General features: G+C 35.4%; 1 protein-coding gene across 2 annotated transcripts in view; it reads right to left on the reverse strand.

Annotated features, from left to right (window-relative positions):
• The window catches only part of adgre5a (adhesion G protein-coupled receptor E5a), a 33,905-nt gene extending 14,712 nt beyond the window's left edge, over positions 1-19,193 (reverse strand). Inside the window, exons 1-14 of one of the 2 annotated variants that reach the window (XM_065244534.2) lie at positions 18,962-19,193; positions 6,678-6,761; positions 6,367-6,513; positions 6,128-6,280; positions 5,878-6,030; positions 5,616-5,738; positions 5,313-5,438; positions 5,066-5,215; positions 4,807-4,932; positions 4,376-4,413; positions 4,173-4,265; positions 3,868-4,024; positions 3,337-3,453; positions 1,838-2,025 (exon numbers count right to left, since the gene is read on the reverse strand). In XM_065244534.2, the coding sequence (XP_065100606.2) occupies positions 1,838-2,025; positions 3,337-3,453; positions 3,868-4,024; positions 4,173-4,265; positions 4,376-4,413; positions 4,807-4,932; positions 5,066-5,215; positions 5,313-5,438; positions 5,616-5,738; positions 5,878-6,030; positions 6,128-6,280; positions 6,367-6,513; positions 6,678-6,761; positions 18,962-18,989 (1,683 nt within the window). In that variant the 5' untranslated portion in view covers positions 18,990-19,193. The remainder of the gene's footprint in view (positions 1-1,837; positions 2,026-3,336; positions 3,454-3,867; positions 4,025-4,172; positions 4,266-4,375; positions 4,414-4,806; positions 4,933-5,065; positions 5,216-5,312; positions 5,439-5,615; positions 5,739-5,877; positions 6,031-6,127; positions 6,281-6,366; positions 6,514-6,677; positions 6,762-18,961) is intronic. The other variant, XM_065244544.2, reaches the window with a different exon arrangement.
• Positions 19,194-19,726: the final 533 nt, after the last annotated feature.

Below are 19,726 nucleotides of genomic sequence, written 5' to 3' on the forward strand. Positions count from 1 at the left end.
TTCATCCATATTTATTTTTCACTTTTTTATTAAGATACAAATAGAAAATACAGGAAATATGTAAAAAAAAAAACATTTTCAGAACTAAATGTCTACTTTGGGCATCGTCAGTGTTTAGTGTGACCTCTCTTGGCACTAAACGCATCTTGAGCGTTTTTGAGCAGAATGAAGTAAAGAGAATAATTTCTTTAAAATGAGAAATTAAGATTTAATATCATTTTGGTTAAAGAGATCATGCAGTTTTCCGTTATTGCTCAAGTGGAACGGGAGTTTACCCTAAAAACTTGACACTTCAGTTTTTAATATTATGCAGTTTTTATATATACACACATTTCCTGTATTATATGGATATATTCTATTAAAGAAACCGTATATATGATCGTTATAATATTGAAAAAACAACACATCTAATGGTAGCATGGTGGCCTAAGACTTTTGCACAATACTGTAAATGCATGACAAAACATAAGAAAAAGACAAATGGGACTATAGGAAAAATGTTGTGACTGAACAAAAGCCAAAATAAACTGTTATAATTTAGAATCTTCAGGATAGTCAATAACCTTTGCATTGAATTTCCAAAATCTTACTATTGACATTTTATCAAACAGTTTCTTGAGGTTTCAACATGAAATGCTCTTTAACCTCCTAAGGCATTTGGTTTGTCTTTTTTCAGATTTTTTCCAGCTATTTTGGGGTTAGGAAGAACCAAAAAATATAATAACCAAATATTTTTCTTTAAACACGAAGCAGTGTAATTGTCGACGTTTGTGACGTTTGTGCACATATGTGGACACCAGTGATATGCGAGTCAGTGTATAAAGAACCTGCACCCGACCGACATTTTCAACTAACCTGCACGCAACTCGGACTGCAAAAAAATAAATATTGTACCCGACCCGCTCCATGGCCCACATTTTTTTTAATCAGTAATTGTTTAACATAGTTAATTGGCATCTGTATTTCAAACAACCCGACCGACCGCGACCCGAATATCCTAAAAAATATTTTTGGATGACTTGTAACCGCGAGTGACCGCAGCCACCCGCTCATTTCGGATCAACTCGCGCATCACGGTCTAATGCTACGTACACACCAAACGCGTAGCATCACGTTGCTCGCTCTAGATTACTCGCAGAATTTGACTTTGTGTCATGCAATTTTTTCTTTTTAGTTAAATATTTTCAACTTGCGCGAAGGTGCGTTTAAGGTGAGTAGTGTGTGTTTTCGCGGCAATGGCGCCGCCCAATTCGCGTCATTCGCATCGTCCCGCGCGAGGATTAATAATAATAATTAGTTACATTTATATAGCGCTTTTCTGCTGACCTCAAAGCGCTTTATATATGAACGGGGGAATCTCCTCAACCACCACCAATGTGCAGCATCCACCTGGATAATGCGACGGCAGCCATATTGCGCCAGAACGCCCACCACACACCAGCTTATTAATGGAGAGGAGACTGAGTCATATAGCCAATTAGTATGAGGGATGATTAGTAGGCTAATGGGCAAGGTTTTTCGCCAGGATGCCGGGGCACACCCCTACTCTTTTTCGAAGGACATCCTGGGATTTTTAACGACCACAGAGAGTCAGGACCTCGGTTTAACGTCTCATCAGAAAGATGGGTTATTATTAATCAATCAGGATTGACTTTGTATGTAATCTACTCGCGCAAATCGTTGAACTTGCATCTGGTGTGAACCCACAGTTAGGAGGTTAAAGAGTACTGAAGGGCTTTATATCTGTCCTGAGGTTTAATTGTTTGCTTTATCATCAAAATTCAGTCCAAGTAATCCTTTTAAAGACAACATAAATGAACATATTAGGTTTTCCTACCTTCAAGTGAGAGAACGTGAGAGTTACTGGTTCCTGTAGATGCTTTGTCTCTGCGTTGCTAACAACAACAGTTACTACCTTTGAATTGATCTCGTATTTTATGTTTTCTGGTTTCTTTAAATTGTCAAAATAGCTGTTGAGTGATTTTTCAAGACTTTTGTAGCCGAGGAGAGCTGCAGTTGTAAAACCTGGTTCACAGATGAACACAGAGAGTAAACATTATTTGACAGACTCTGTACATGTAATGATGTTAAAGGAATAGTCCATTTTCTTAAATGAAAAATCCAGATAATTTACTCACCACCATGTCATCCAAAATGTTGATGTCTTTCTTTGTTCAGTCGAGAATAAATTATGTTTTTTGAGGAAAACATTGTAGGATTTTTCTCATTTTAATGGACTTTAATGGACACCAACATTTAACACTTAACTCAACACGTAACAGTTTTTTTTCAACTGAGTTTCAAAGGACTATAAACACTGCCAAACGAGGCATAAGGGTCTTATCTAGCAAAACGATTTTCATTTTTGACTAGAAAAATAACAAATATACACTTTTAAAGCACAACTTCTCATCTAGATCCGGTCCTGAAAGCGTCAGTGTGACCTCACGCAATACGTCATGACGTCAAGAGGTCACAGAGGACGAACGCGAAACTCCGCCCCAGTGTTTACAAGTGTGTTGGAAGAGGACTGTTCCTACGTTGTTGTATGTGGAATGATATCATGATATATATTTATGTCAGTTTATTTTTTACAATGGTTCGCAAATGTGCGTTTCATATATGTAACACGTGACCTCCCACATCACTACGCATTTACGTTAGGTCGCGCTGGACCAGATCTAGACGAGAAATTGTGCTTTAAAAGTGTATATTTGTTATTTTTCTTGTCAAAAATGAAAATTGTTTCGCTAGATAAGACCCTTATGCCTCGTTTGGGATCGTTTATAGTCCTTTGAAACTCCGTTGAAAAAAACTGTTAAGTGTTGAGTTAAGTATTAAATGTTGGGCTCTATTAAAGTCCATTAAAATTAGAAAAATAATGCAATGTTTTTCTCAAAAAACATAATTTCTTCTCGACTGAACAAAGAAAGACATCAACATTTTGGATGACATGGTGGTGAGTAAATTTTCTGGATTTTTCTTTTAAGAAAATTGAATATTCCTTTAATGTAAATAATGTTTGTGAGTTTACATGCCCATGTAATCTTTAGGTGATAAAGAGTGAACAGATTTTCCATGTCAACAAAGAAGGGGTTCATGAAGAGATTCAAAAACAATCTCTGATTTATGAAAAGGTTAATAAAATGAGTTTTTACATAAATGTACATTTATGCCCTTATCCAAAGCATCTTACTATAAATCCAAGCTATGCATTTTTTATATGTGTGTTACCAGACCCATGACCTTTTGTGCTGTCAGTTTAGCTACTGGTTAATTTATAGATTAGATGGGCATGTTCCTCTTGAAATTTAATCTACGCATTCATTTCTATACCCAAGTGTGGTTTTCCTGTTGCTGTTTTCCAGTTGGAGGTAAACTGTGTGCTGTTGGCGGACATCATAAGAGGACCGTCGGGTGGAGAACCGCCCCACTTTACCCACATATCTACCTCTGGAGAGCAGAAATCATATTAAAGAATCAGCAAAGACAAAGAAATTAACATAATTTAAAATCTATAATATAGCCATAAGCAGAATTGATGTGGCACAAAGGTTCATCATATTGACCCCTTACAAAAATAAACCATGGTTTTACTACAGTTAAAAGCAAAAAACTATGGTTACTAAAACCATATCACAATCACAAAATAATTATGGGTTTGCTGACAGTAATCAATACACCAAAAATTCATGGTTACTACACTTTTACCACAATAAAACCATGGTTAATTTTTGTAAGGGACCTGTGGCTCTGAGGAAACAATGCAAGGTGAGCACAGGAATTTAACCCTTAGGTTGACAGCAACATATGCACCGGGTTTGTTAGTTTAAACTATCTTGTATGGAAATATTATACATTTCTCACCAGTTTGGTTGGCTGACATCTTGGTCTGGTTGTTGTTTAGCATAGGTCCTATCAGTTTTAGCATAGACTCCACTATAGCAAAGATCTGTGTAATTATCACAGCACTATTATCTTTTATTTTCTTCGAAAGCAGATCATCTAAAGCATCCAGAAAAGCCTAAAGAGAGTTTTGTGGAAAAAAGATATATAAAGGTTATATTATACCAGAGGTGAAATATTGAATATCTGCACAGGTCTGTGAGGAGCTGATACAAAATGAATGCATTTTTTTTTAGATAAATTAGTAAAGATTTAAAATGTATAACCTTTAAAAAGCTCTCGCCATCCAATTCTTTCTTTCCACTCAGTGACAAATAGGTTTTGGTCATCAAAGAGCCGATATTTGTTAGCTCTGGATGCTGCAGTACACAGAGGAGAGAAAACAAGAGTCATAGGATGACTTATGAATGAATGAATGAATGAGTGCCATATTCAGTGCAAACTTGAATCATCCTAAATCATACAGTACCTTTGATAAATCATTGCTACATGTATCACACTTTAGTTCTGCAGAGAAATCACAAGCATTGGATATTAATTAAATGAGATTGCAGTGCAGTAAGAGCATAGTGTTAGTTTACAGTAAGTTCCTGTGTTTCAAAAACAGATGAATTTTGATTTTTACTACAAAAAAGTCACAAACAATGAGGCAGGACTGTGCGATGGGTAGGATTTAGTTTATGTAACAAATAAATGTATCTAAACAATTAATGTTTTTTAAATTACAATTTTTTTTCTATACAGTAATTACAATAATTTTGATACTACTGCATGCGCAAATACTGACTGACTTGTACAGTAAAAATTTAGTTGTATGTGTTCTCTCATTTTCTCTCAAGTCTTCATTCATAAAAATAGAGACAAAATAACTAAACAGAATGATATTAATAAGATAATAACCTGTGCATTTCATTTGTTTGTGTCCATAGTTGGTGAATCCTGGGTTGCATTCACATTCATGACCATCATTGCTGTTTTTACAGACTCCTTCACCACAGATAGATTTATCAGCATAACATTTGTCAGCTTCAAAAAAATCAAAACAACTTTTAGGAAGTGGGTTGTTCTCAAAATGCAATATTTTCATATTAAATCAGAGAACGTGTCACATATCTTTCTTTATGATAAAACTTGCACATTGCAGTTTTAATGGACCTACTTTCACATCTGTCTGTACTGGGATCAGTGAAGTTAGTTTGTCCTGATCTCAGTCTGAAGCCTGGAGCACATGTGCAGTAGACACTGCCCACGGTGTTATTACATATTGCATTCATACCACAGAAACCAGAATTGTCACACTCATTTATGTCTGTGGGACAGACGATAAACAAAAATATGACAACTGAAAACTCTCATACAAATAGAGACAAAATAACCAAACAGATTGATATTAAAAAGATAATAACCTGTGCATTTCATTTGTTTGTGTCCATGGTTGGTGAATCCTGACTTGCATACACATTCATGACCATCATTGCTGTTTTTACAGGATCCTTCTCCACAGATAGATTTATTATTGTAACATATGTCGGCTTAAAAGTAATCAAAACAACATTTTAGAAGTGGATCTTAATTTCAATACTTTGTGCAAATGGTGACTGAACTTTTAAGTACTGTTAAAAATATACGTGTGATCTCATTCTGAAGTCTCCATTCGCAACAAATAGAGATAAAATAACCAAACAGATTGATATTGACAAAATAATAACCTGTGCATTTCATTTGTTTTTGTCCATAGTTGGTGAATCCTGGCTTGCATACACATTCATGACCATCTTTGCTGTTATTGCAGAATCCTTCTCCACAGATAGATGTATTGTAACATTTGTCAGCTTAAAAGAAATCACAACAACAATTTAGAAGGGGGTCGTTCTCAAAATTAAACGTTTTAATGTCAAATCAGAGAACTTGTCATGTGACATATCTTTCTTTATATCAAAACTTTGCACATTGCAGTTTTATTGGACCTACTTTCACAGCTGTCTGTACTGGGATCAGTGAAGTTAGTTTGTCCTGATCTCAGTCTGAAGCCTGAAGCACATGTGCAGTAGTAACTGCCCGGGGTGTTATGACATCTCGCATTTATACCACATAAACCAGAATCTTCTTCACACTCATTTCTGTCTGTGGGAAAAATGATAAACAAAAACATGACAACTGAAAACTCTCATAATAAAGTACAAGCAAACTGAACAGATATGCAAACTACTATTTTACTTACCAATACACCGAACTCCTTGTCTGTCCATAAATGTCTCTGCATTATTGTTGGGATAGTAGCCAGTATCACATGTGCATGAATAATTTCCTACAGTATTTTGACAGGATGCATTAGGACCACAATCAATGCTGTACTCCGAACATTCATTGATGTCTGAAATGAACAACAGTGAGTCTCAGATGTTATCTTTGCATGATCTCACATGTAACACCTCAGTCTATTATATCAAACTGTCTTACCTTGGCATTTTGTTGGAGTGTCTGATTTAAAGTTTCCAGGTGGGTTAAATCCTTTTTGACAGTGACAGTAGTAGCTACCATTAGTGTTGTAGCAAACTGCATTATCTCCACAGATTGGCACTTCTTCATCTTCACACTCATCATAATCTACAGCAATGACAGACACAGAACTGTCTCAGCAACTGCACAAACTGCTCATCTCTCAAAGCTCTTGAGGAAAAGTAGTTGCTAAAACAACAAAAGAGCTCTACTATACATCTTGAAGAGATGCAAACATGTTTTTATATGTTAGTGTTATGTTTTGCTCATACCTATACACTGTGTTCTATCTATACTGTATCCAGGTCCACAGGTAGTTTTCATCAGGACTCTTTCTGTCAGAGCTAATAGAGAAACTACAAGAACAAAGATCAAATTCAGTGTTTTAATGACGTTTAGTACACAATACAGTGGGGTCCACAAACAACAACACTGATACTGATCAGGGTTTTTATCATTTAAACCTGAAAATAAACAAGGTTTTATGATTTAAAAAAATATTTCAACCACAACAAAAAAAAGGTTATGAGGAAATGAAGAAAAACAATTTATTTCATTACTGTTTCAAATCTCTCCTTACTTACATACAGCCAAATACATATTTAACATAATTGTTAGTTCTTCTTTAACTCATTGTTTATGAGACTGCAGTATGCTGTGCAGTGGGTGAGGCACAGTGCTATATGGTGGATTTCCATTTGTACCCAGAGTAGGAAAGTAGGCCTACACATTGTCACATGTTCTGACCACAAGGCAGGGCCACCAAAAAAGCCCGGTTATAAAGTACAGTCACACTTTTAAAAACCCCACTGCACTTTAAGGTGGGGTCAAGACTGTCTTCCTCATTAGTATAACCAAGTACATCAATCATTTTTGAATGCACTGCAAATCTATCCAGACTTTTCAAGCTAACATCAGTGGCGGCCAGTGACTTCTCTTCCAAGGGGCGTGAATTCAAAATATGTGTTTGTTGCGTCATGTAAACCATGTGCATCATGTGTTATGCCAAAATACGCATTGGGCGCCATTGAAAAAGAAGTCACCTGCCGCCACTGGTTAACATGTATTTATTTTATCCTCATCACAAACATCAACCCCCAGTCCTGCACTTTTGGATTTCCTGTCCTGATTCTGTTTCAAACAATTATTTTTCCATTGTCAAAATCAAAGCCAAATGTCTTCAGACTTGAAGCAAAACAGTTCACAGCTACATTTCAGGTATTTATATCTTGCTTGTTTTAAAGCAGTAACACATATCCGACCTACGATGGTTAAAGTTTTATTTACATGCATTTCAGTAACTTTAAAGGTTCATGGATATTTTAATCAAGCAGTTATCTTGTCTCAACAATCTCTTTATTTAAGACATAGGGCCCTATCTTGCACCCAGTGCAATTGACATTGTCAGTGACGCATGTATCATTCGTATTTTGCACCGGCGCACAGCGGGTTTTTCCCTCCACAGAAGCACGTTGGCAAACTAGGGAATGAACTTGCGCTCCCTGGGCGGTTCAGCGCAAAAAAGCAGGCGTGTTCCGGCGCAAACCATCCCTGATGCTATTTTGCAGTTTCAAAAAACAATTGCGCCACTGACCAGAAAAAAAAAGTTTAAAGTCAGTGGCGCGTTGTGCGTTGTTCATTATGCTATTTTAAGGGCGCATGCTTGACTAATGTATAGCGTGCACAACGCGCACACACTTTGCATCTAATCTACACAGATGCAACAGTTATTTTTGCAAATCATAAATTGTTACACTTAAAAATATTAATACACGAGATAAGGGAAATCATAGTGGTGAGCATTGTGGTGATAGTTTTTATTTATTGTGTGGCTGCGTTAAAAAATTCTCATGCAAATAACGATTAAAATATTTTCATAAGTTTGTTGTGTGGCTGTATTACGTTCATTTTATGTTAATAATAATTAAAATGTTTTCATAAGAAACCTTAATGTATATTAACTTGATTTGTAAGAGTACTTTGGGGTTGGACCTTGCTTGCGTTTCTTGGGTCCGATTTTAAAGTCCCCAAACCCTTTCAGCGGTGAGGGTGGACGCAGCGATGTCCTCTGCTGGCGTCTGTGTAGAGGCAGATCCACCTCCCGTTACACGGCGTGCCCGATTTATGCTGGCGCAACGATGGGGATGCCAGCTGATGAGACTGTGGCTATTTCCTCTAACGCCTGTTTAACCGACGCTGATTTGGGCGGGTTTCTCCTATCCCCATACAAATCAACTTCTCTGTCTTTGACTGCTCTTACAAGAACGTGGGTCTCCTCAGCTGTAAACTGCTCCTGGCGTACGCCTGGTAAATCTGTCATAATACAGATGTGGCCTTTAAAAATGCGCGTTTCTGAGAGCAGAATGCCGCGGAGACTTCCGAAATTCTGCGAGATGCCGCAGAAGGGGAGTTCGGTGGGGGACGCAGGAAATATAAAAACCTGTAGAGGGCAGGCGTGTTTCATGTAGGCCATACTGACGACAATGTGTGTGCTCGACTTCATGCTTAGCGTATACTGTATGATATTGAAGTAACATGACACGGATTATCAATGTTTAGGCGATAGACTTTGATGTCATACAAATGCATGCTTTTTGGCAAACATTTTGTTGGCGAAGTTTTCTTTTGCCAGTTACATAAACAGTCACATATTCTTCATAAAAATCGGACTCAAACGCGCATCATTTGTCTTATTTTTTCCGTGTACTTACAGTAGAAGAGACGTGATGTATGATAATCGAGTCTTATAACAAAATAATTCGCGAAGACCTTTGAAGAGACCGAGCGCATTTACGCAATATCATTAACTAGTTTATCTAATTTTACATTTAGTTCATTTTTGCATCTGAACGTTTTAATAGCTTTAACATGTACGGTGCGCTTTTCTGCATTACTGAACAGTAGGCTACTTTTTATATTATCATGTTTCCCTTTACATGGTATGAAACACGATAAAAAGTATGCATTGGTGTTTAATACATTTCACTGAGAATTTGTATAATATGTTATACTTTTGTACTAAGGAAATAAAATCATATTGTGAGTGTAAATATTCATAAATTGGAGGAGTTTCTGAGGTGTTTGTCATCGGCAAAATGTGCAGTTTCTTTGTTGCTGATTAAAAACCGTTGGCTATGTGATTGTTTAAAATTGACATTTTTTCTACTTATTATTAATTTATTTTTTGCCTACATTTACTCAAATAATATCAATGTGAAAATATAAGTAATTCATACTTCAAGTTAGGCGTAAAACTTACACATTTTTGATGTCAAATAGAAATAATAATAATTTGAAATATGCAATTATTACAGTTTAAAAAACTTAAATATATTACTCTGACCTTTTTAAATATATTGACTAAAATAATCTGTAAATGTAATACTTATATTATTAAGGCGTATACATCAAATAATATATGTACATTTTACACAAAATATCTGTTCTATTTTAAGTAATTTATTTTCCAACTAAAAAAATCGCATAACTGCATTAAGAGATTTTATTAAGTTACTTTAATCATTTATTTTAGAGATATTTACAAAGCCACTGAATCATTTTTAACAGTGTGTACATTATGACCTTACGGTAGACTATTATTAAATGCATATAAATAAAAATATGTAAAACTAAATAAAAAATATATCATACACGGACTGTATGTAAGCATACGTTTTCTTGTTCGGTGCACGTGGGTTTAAATGCCGTTTTTCTAAAGAAGAATTTTAAAACTTTATTGGTGGTAGTTGAGAAGAATTCCTTTTTCCATTTCTAAATCATTTTGAGCGCAATATAAATATATCATATTTTTATTCTTATTATATAAGAATACGCAATTTTTACAACATTTTTAACATATGGAAAATATACGTTATGTTGTGTGAATTTCCTAATTACAAGCTTTTGATGAAATTGCACCAAAACTAAACGTGCATAAAAACATAAAAAAGCAATTTAAATAAGCGAAAAATCTTTTTTATGAGCTCAAAATGTTGAATATAATGTGCTATTGCTGAAAATTGCCCATCTCTAAAGGAGAATATTCATCTTTAAAGTTGAAGAAACAAAAAAGTACTGACAAGCATTCTCAAATATAGCCTATATATTCTGCAAGCACTCAGTTGAGAACAATTCCATTTTCCATTTCTAAATCATTTTGAGCGCAATATAAATGTATCATATTGTTATTCTTATTATATAAGAATACGCAATTTTTACAACATTTTTAAGATATATAAAATATACGTTAAGCGTGTTGTGTGTATTTCCTAATTATAAGCTTTTGATGAAATTGCACCAAAACTAAACGTGCATAAAAACATAAAAAAAATCATTTAAATAAGCGAAAAATCTTTTTTATGAGCTCAAAATGTTGAATATAATGTGCTATTGCTGAAAATTGCCCATCTCTAAAGAAGAATATTCATCTTTAAAGTTAAAGAAACAAAAAAGTACTGATAAGCATTCTCAAATATGTATATTCTGCAAGCACTCATTTATCCATAATGATGTAATTTATTTTTTAATAACATATTGTCGCTGTCGGGCAAAGATACTCTCTGGACACCAAGACCATGTCTATGGGTTCAAGAATAACAAAATATTGGCCATTTGAAACTCGAAAGTCATCACTTTATATTGTCCCATTGTTTTCCATTTTGCGGGTGATAAAACTCCTGTGCACGTCGTTCAAATTCATTGAAATTTTGTTCACTTGTAGTTTAGCAAGTATGTATAATACAATTTCAATAATGTTTTTACACTGCACATCGTCTGAGGAAATCCGAAGTTGCGTCGAGGGGAACCAAGCTGACAGCCGCGACAGCAGAGATTGTCACGTAGTACCTACAAAAGGGTACCTGCAGCGATATCATTCTGGCTTGGTGGGATGTCAGCCAGCGAGAGTCCTCTGATTCTGGCCTTGTTCTTTTACTCCTCAGAGTCTAAAACCAGGAGGGCATATTAAGTATTCATTGTATTTTCATTTTAACAGAGCAGCTATGGTTGCGCGTTTCACACACCTCTCCAAACCACGTTGTTAACACTATGCTTGTTCAAGAAATCATATTTCGCCTCGCTCTCGCGATACTGTGACGTCTTCCGGCTGTCGATTCTCGGGGCGCCGCATGAAGTCGAACAAGCCTATTGACAGCAGCAAAAGCTACGCATGCGCTTTTAACTTGTAAAACTCAAAGGTGTATGGGTAATGTAGTCTCTGCTCTCGGTGGGACGAATTAGGTAGCTTGCATTGTGAAGGGCGCTTTGAAAAGCGGCAGCGCAGCCAAAGGATTAAATTAAGCCTCTGATTTAAACAGATGTGCAAATGAGCGTTCTGGTACGCTAGAAGTACGTTCTGGGCGCAGGGAGAGGTGGTGGTACGCAAGAGCTATATTTGGAAGTGGCGGTACTGAGTACTGGCGCCTACCGGCCCACATTAAAGCACTGGCGGTAGCAAAGGTAGACGGCCCTTTGAAAAGCAAAAGAAAGCTGATAAAAATGAGAAACCCACACTGAAATAAATTGGAGTAGGATTTAGGCTACTTAACAAAATCTAAACATTTTTCACTCAGAAAAGGCTAGTAAATATAAACAAAATTATCAGCAGCTTTAACTTTATTACTTTTTTAATTTTAATTCACTCTTTGTTTCAGCGATGTTTATAAATATACTATATTTTTGCATTTTGATTACAAACTGTTCTACACTGAAAAGAAACTAATGTAATCTTCATGATTTAATCACGTAAAACACAAGTCTAAACACAAGCACCACTTTTCTGAATGATGATAATCACAAACATCCCAGAGTTTGTAAACCAATTGTTTGTAAACATATTTAATGCTAACTACTTAAAAATTCAGAAAATATTTTTTACAGTGTATAAATAAAAAGACATGAAGGAAGTTAATTCCAAAATGTAATTAATTGTACATGGTTTAGCTGCTTGTTTTAGCAGCTACCAGTGACACAGAGTCAAGAAATTAAAAACCACCCACCCCTAGGTCTGCCAATTCTTTGCCAACCCCCAATGCTAATCGATCACCTCATCATCAGGGAATCAAAAGAAAACCGGTTTATCCAGTTTTCACCAGCGCGTTGGGTTTTAATTTCAACCCTTGCAGTTTCTTTGTTAAAATGCTATTTAAGCAAATAGGCCTAATACATACGCTGTATGTTATTTTAAATGAATGTTTATAACTTATAAAATTAAGTGGATATCAGGTAACTTAATTTGACATATGTTGATATAACCTAGGCTCTTTTTGTTATGAAACATGTTCAATGGTTACAGTGCCTCATGGTGGGGTTGAACCCCTGGTTCAGTTTACCCCATCTGGTTCACTTTGCCCCACAGCCACCGTTTTGGAAAACTGCCTAGCTTAGTAATTCAGGCTAATCTTTAGCTAAATCATTCACATGGTTTTATACATTAGCCTATCACCAATATGTATGGTATAAATATTTAGACCTGGATAAATCTACTTTGACATAACAGCCATTATACCTGGTATGTATACATTTTACTTTGATAGGATAAAAACTTTTTTTTTTTTTTTTTAAATCATACTTTAATCATAACTCTTTAATTTGTCCTTCTCTTTAACATAGCCAAATATAAATTATGGTTGCTACCTGTATTTGTGGTCACACGGCTACAAATCTGTATGGTTGCCTAGATAAAGGGGGTGGGTCAACTTACCCACTGGCTCACTTTGCCCCACTCTCCCCTACTTGGTATTGAGAAACGGGCATTGTTTATCGAAGCCGGAGCGCGAGCTACAAACTACAGAGCGAGTGCGCGGGTGCACAATGGTGAAAGAGCAACACACGATGTAAATAACTAAACCAGTGCTCGCAGTACAGACACTTTATATTTTAGCGTACTGCGTACCTTCACTTTCTTTTGTGTGCCACCACTTCTCATGTTGCTGGTACTTTGCCTTAAAGAGTCAAAGGGCGTTTCTATGTGGCGCTGCGCAGACAGTTCGGCAACTAAGACATCAAAGTACCGCGAGAGCAAGTCGAAATGTTACAAATGGTCCGACTTTGCTCTCGCGGTACTCTGATGTCATACGCCGACCAGTCAGCGCCGCACCATTTAGGCTAAAGTCGAACACACAAAGCGTCAAGGCAGGGCCGCTGGAAGTCATTTTGAACAGGGGGTGCTGTGAATTTTTTTAACCAAAAAACCTATGAGCCTAAAATAAATACATTGAGATTTACTACTTTATTGTCATATACACTTCAGGGCACACAGCCAGGGTCTGAAACACAGACATCATCAGTTCTCAGATGAATATGCGCTATTAATCAGAAGCAAAAATACTTATCCCAGGGGGAATTACTTTCGTTACAATTTACATACAACATATAATATTATAACAACATATAATATTAATTAAACTTCACAGTTTTCAATGTCCATGCGGACGAACATATTTTACTTTCGTTTTTAAGTTAAGATCACACGTCGATTAACAGATGTAAAATATTCTTACATTAACATACCTAGTATATTTTTATATAGATCTTTTTTTACTAAATAGTACTATTACTGTCTTTTTTAAACATATAAATAATTCATAATTTGAACAAAAATAATAATGGGTTTAGTTCTGATATTGTATACTTTTAATAAGAAAAACATGGTGTATAATTACATTTTTAGAATAGGCTTTATATAAGGTTTGTACTGTAAAAATACTTTATTTGTTACAAACAAAAGATAAAGAATTTACAAACGTGTGGAGAGCCATTTCAGCACTTGGACAGCGAAATGTTTTTTTTAAAAGCATTACTTAAAATGTTTTCTCATCTCACCATATCTACAGGTGCAGAGTCATTATATACAATAAATCCGTTGGGTAGCATTTAAAAAAAAACATTTAAAAGTAGATGCATTTGTTTAAAGCAAAGCATTTATTTACTTAGCTACAGATGAAGCAGCTCTTTGCGCCTTCTAACGTCTCATAATTGGTCATCATTTATGTCCAAGAGACTCAATAATAATCTGTTACATTTTAATCCTTTAATTTTTCATATTAAAAAGCGTTTTTGTGCTGCTGCGCATCCATGTAATAAACAAACCCGCGTTGTCATTCCGTTAATACGCATATTATCAACGCGCTCTTTACTCGAACAGAAAAAACTCGCCTCGCGAATTGCGCCGGTTGTATAGAGATTCCAAAGTCTCTCATGAGCTAGAGGACAAATATACAGGGAGTTCAGTATTTCTGTGTGGGCATGCATCAGGGAAAGGTGTGTGAGTCTTTTCTGGGTCATGGTGCTGCATACCAATGTCTTCAAAAGATGCAAGGCGGAGAAAGTGCGCTCGGATGAGGCCACGGATAGGCACAGTAATGAAATTAAAATCCAAAATACACGTAATAACCTACGTGTGTCAAAAATAATTTCCTAAAATATTCATAAGTAATATATCAATTGTGCAAAATATTTTAACCTAAAAAAAATATATTTCTCGCCTTCCCGCGACCATGCGTCAAGGTCTGGAGGAAAATGATACCTGCCCGGATCCCACGCACGCATCTGCAGTTATATACATTTTACAAAACCAGTATTCATTAGATTTTAAGAACTTTTTTGCCACTTTTAAAACTGTAAAACTAAATAAAAAAGATATCATATGCCGAATAAGCATGTAAGCATATGTTTTCTTGTTCGCTCCACGCAACACGGGTTTAAACGCCGTTTTTTTTCTAAAGAATAATGTTTACACTTTATTGGTGGTGGTTGAGAATAATTTATATTGCTTGCAGAATAATGTATATTGCATTTTAGCGCAATATAAATGTATCATATTGTTATTCTTAAATTAAAGAATACTAATATATTTTTTACAACATTTTTAACTTTAAAACATACATATAAAGATGCTTTGTACAATAGCTTTGCTTCTGACAACAATTTTCTGTAATAAATCAGTAAATGAATCACAAAATGTGTTGAAAGTGGCGAATAAAATGCTTGTCAATTCAAACAAAGGTGTATAAAACCGCTTTAATTAACAATAACTAAACTGTGCTCTTTTGCATACCTCTACTTTTCTCATGTCTTTCTTTATACCACCTTTATCTTTTTAAAATCTTGCCACTTTTAGAAATAATTTGTTTGCATTTTTTGTATACTGCACACTTTATTTGCATCAACTATACCCATAATAACATTTTCTACGTTTTTCTTTCAATAAGGAAATCTGTTTATTGTTATGAATAACGGCTGAAAGGATAAAAAAAAATCATAACACTGACTGCCTATATGCGCAAGAAAGGTATTATTAAAGTTTTAAATATGTAAAACTAAATAAAGATATCATATGCCCACTGTACAGTATGTAAGCATAGGCCCATGTTTTCTTGTTCGCTCTGCGTGGGTTTAAACGCTATTTTTCTAAAGAATATTTTTTTAACTTTATTGGTGGTGGTTGAGAAGAATTCCTCTTTCCATATGTATAGCATTTTAGCGCAATATACATGTGTCATATTATTGTTCTTAATATATTAAGAACAATAATACTAATATATTTTTACAACATTTTTAACTTTAAAACATGTATTTTTATACCACATGAATCTCTTTAAAATAGTAATACTTTTAGAAAAACGGACATAATTATTAATATTATAAACAAACAATGAAACGGTGTCAAAATTCGACAACACAAATAATTAAGATATTCATTGTAAATAGAGTTAAGGGTATTAGGCTCACACTAAATTCTTTGTTGCACTTAGTATAAATGCCCATTGCACGTACAGTCATCTTAATAAATGTATGCGCTGTTATGCTGGCAAGAAGGGGTTGACGTCACTTTGCTGTTTTAATAGAAATATTAAATATTCAGCAATGCCCTTATTAACTTCTGGAAACAACCGCAATGACAACGCATATAAAAATGTAGTTTTTTATGCGCCACCTGGTGGATTTTCTGTGAAGCGAAACACATTAAGGGAAAAGGGAAAGTAGCCCCCCCGAAAACACTTGCAGAATTCTGCGTGACTCCGCGAGACGATTTGGCGAATGCCGCGGGAGAAAACGCGCGTTTTTAAAGGCCACATCTGTAATAGCAACCCGCCATGGAACTTGCGCCCTTGCGTTTAAAGGTAATGTTGGCTAGCGTTCTGATTGGTTTATTTGACGTTACGCCCAAACCACACCTATGAATAAAGAACCTACTTCAGACCAACCCCTTATTGATTTGCGCCCGGCGCAAGAGTTATTTCTCACGCCGGGAAAATAGCAACAGCGCCCAAGAACCGCCCACAAACTCACTTGCGCGTTGCGCTTCGCACTTGCGTTTCAGATCGTTAAAATAGGGCCCATAATGTCTAAAAAAATCTAAGAAAGTCAAATGGCAATGTTCACTTTTAAGCACTTTTATGTATACTTTTTTACTGTATACTTTTAAGTATAGAGTATGGTTGTAACACAATAAATGTTTTACTATGAAAACAACGGGTCTCATTCACTAAGCATGCATACACACAATTTTGTGCGTGAAATGTGCATATGGACATTTTAACGAACAAATCATGATTAAAAAAAAATTCATAATACAATTTCTTCTAAATGTACGCAAAAATTTAAAACAACTTAGACCACACAAACGCAATAATCATAAACAAGGAAAAATATATATAAAATATATAACACAGATATATGTCTTAGTTGTTCTTACATTTTTGCATACATTTAGAAGACATTTTAGAATGAAAGTTTACGTTGAATCATGATTTGTTCGTTACAACGTCCGTATACGCACATTTCATGCACACTTTTGTGCGTATGCATGCGCAAAAGTTTGAACAAAACCCAATGTGTTTTCACAACTTCATATTACACATTGTCAGCAGGGCTTGACATCAACTTTTTTGCTCACCAGCCAAAGTGTCTAGTTGGTTTCCAAAGTTACTAGCCACTCAGCATTTTTACTGGCCACAATTTTGTTGTTGGTAAAATACATTTTATATGATTAAACTTGACTTTGGCATCCTAAAATGACTTTAATTAAAGTAAATTTACTGTATACGTTACATTATTAATACGCTCACTTGTACGGTTTATCCTTAGCCGCAATATTCTACTTCTAATATTATCTATTGATTTTCTGTGATCTCCCCTACATCTACTCATGTAAAGCTGCTTTGCAACAATTAACAATTGTGAAAAGTGCTATATAAATAAAATTGAATTCAATAAAATTGTTTTAGCTAGGTTTCCTTTGACTTCGGACAAAACTGGGACGTGAGCATTCAGGTATGCGCTATGAATTTCTCACAACTCTTGCCCAGAGACTGTGCACACACTTTAAATCTCTTCAATCACTTCCATGCAACTGTTTTATTTTTCCCGAAGTGTGGTGTATGCGCTCAGACCGCGTCCTGTGCATTCGCAAATCCATCAGTGCTCGAGCTCTCTATGATAGGCTAAATAACCCATACTGTACATTGCGCTGTGGGTGAAGGAAGTGTTCATGGGAGTTGTAGTTTTCCAGTGTCGCATTGCACATTGTTTATCATTTCGCAAAACTTTTAAGAAAACAAACAAAAAATTATATTCAATCTGCCAAAGTGGCTAGTGGGATTGGCTGTTTTACCCGCCACAGCGGAAATCTACCCACATTTGGCGGGTTTTAATGTGAAGCTCTGGTTATCAGAAAAAAATGGTCACTAGCTGGTTCTAGACAGTACCCTTTCAAAAAGTACTCATTTGCACCTAAAGAATTCATTTTAGTACCCCTCAGAGGTACATACTGACAACAAAGAATGCATATATTGGCACCTCAAAGATACATATTGGCATCCAATGCATACATATCTGTACCTAAATGGTACATATTTTTTAAAGAGTACTGCCTTTTTTCTGACAATGTAGATGTTTTGTAAACATTTGTGTGATGTAGCAAGTGAAAATCTTAGGATCAATACAACTGAATGAACGGCTGTTCTGTTCTTTCTCTATACAGCAAATTACTCACATTCAGCTGTTTCCAACATCGCTGAACCTCATGGGCTCTGCTGTAGAAACTGCCCCATTGTGACATCATATTTTCCTATCTGTGGCAGCTTCCTCTTGTGATCATCTATTTTTTAAACAGCTTGAAACTGCAACAAATGTGACCCTGTATGTGAAATCCAGGCTAAAGTTTCATCAAAAGTTTCATTTCATTTATTGATTTCAATCTTTGACATGGCCTTACCTCAGTATTAAAGATATTAAGGATATATATTTTCACAGAATGTTATTTACATTACCAAGGATGATTTTATGTAGATCAAAGTCACATCAAAGTTTCATTTCATTTATTGATTTCAATCTTTGACATGACCTTAACTCAGTATTAAAGATTTTAAGGTTAAGGATATATATTTTCATATATCAAGGATGATTTTATGTAGAAAACAAACAAAAAAGACTTTAGCTGGGTTTTCACAGACAGAGTCACATGCAGTCGTTCTCAAAACCACAAACATCTGTTCTTACAGTACAATCCTCAGTGGAAACATAAAGCTTAACAAGATCTAAAAATGTAACTCACCGAAAACCAGCAGATACACGTGCTTCATTGTGAAAATCGCTTTTTCAAGAAGCTAAACTTATATTTAATCCTGAGTTATTCCACAAAATGAGTCTCACGGTTAAAAAACAAAACTTGAATCAAAAACTAGTATCTTCACGGCTCGCTTCATCAAAGAAATAACAGCACACAAGTATTCACGAGAACATTAGACGGTGCTTTGTAATCAGTTTTATGTCTCTCTTTCTTTGCCTCTGAGTTTTGTTAGTGCAGTTTATATGATTCACGCCCCCTTTACTTTGACTCAAGAGGGGTGGAGGGGTGATGTGTGGTTTAAACAGGCTTCATGACGTCAGGCATGAAGCCACTGAGAGCTGCTTAGATGTTAGTCTGTACAATACAATGCTTGGCAAAACTATTCCTAAATCAACAAGGAAGTTTTTTCCCTGCAGGTTTGTGTGGGAATGCAGCTGTAAGTGATTTATGTGTGACGGGTGATGTGATTTATGTTACAGTGAACCGTGATAAACACTGAAGAACGGATCTAACTGTATAAAAAAAATCAATTATATGTACACAAATTGTTTGCATAGAAACATGTTTCACTAAATCTTACATTTTCTCAAACTATATGCATAAGGATAATTACACAATGTACACACTGACAAAACTACTTTTTTGCTTCTATATTTGAAAATAATGCTCTGACACTTTGCTACTAGAAGCTGCAGATGCGTGTTTCTATTTGTAAGTGTGATTTCCTGTTCTAATGTTGTCATGAGGAGT

Source organism: Paramisgurnus dabryanus, chromosome 3, assembly GCF_030506205.2.
Source record: "Paramisgurnus dabryanus chromosome 3, PD_genome_1.1, whole genome shotgun sequence".
Classification (NCBI taxonomy): domain Eukaryota; kingdom Metazoa; phylum Chordata; class Actinopteri; order Cypriniformes; family Cobitidae; genus Paramisgurnus; species Paramisgurnus dabryanus.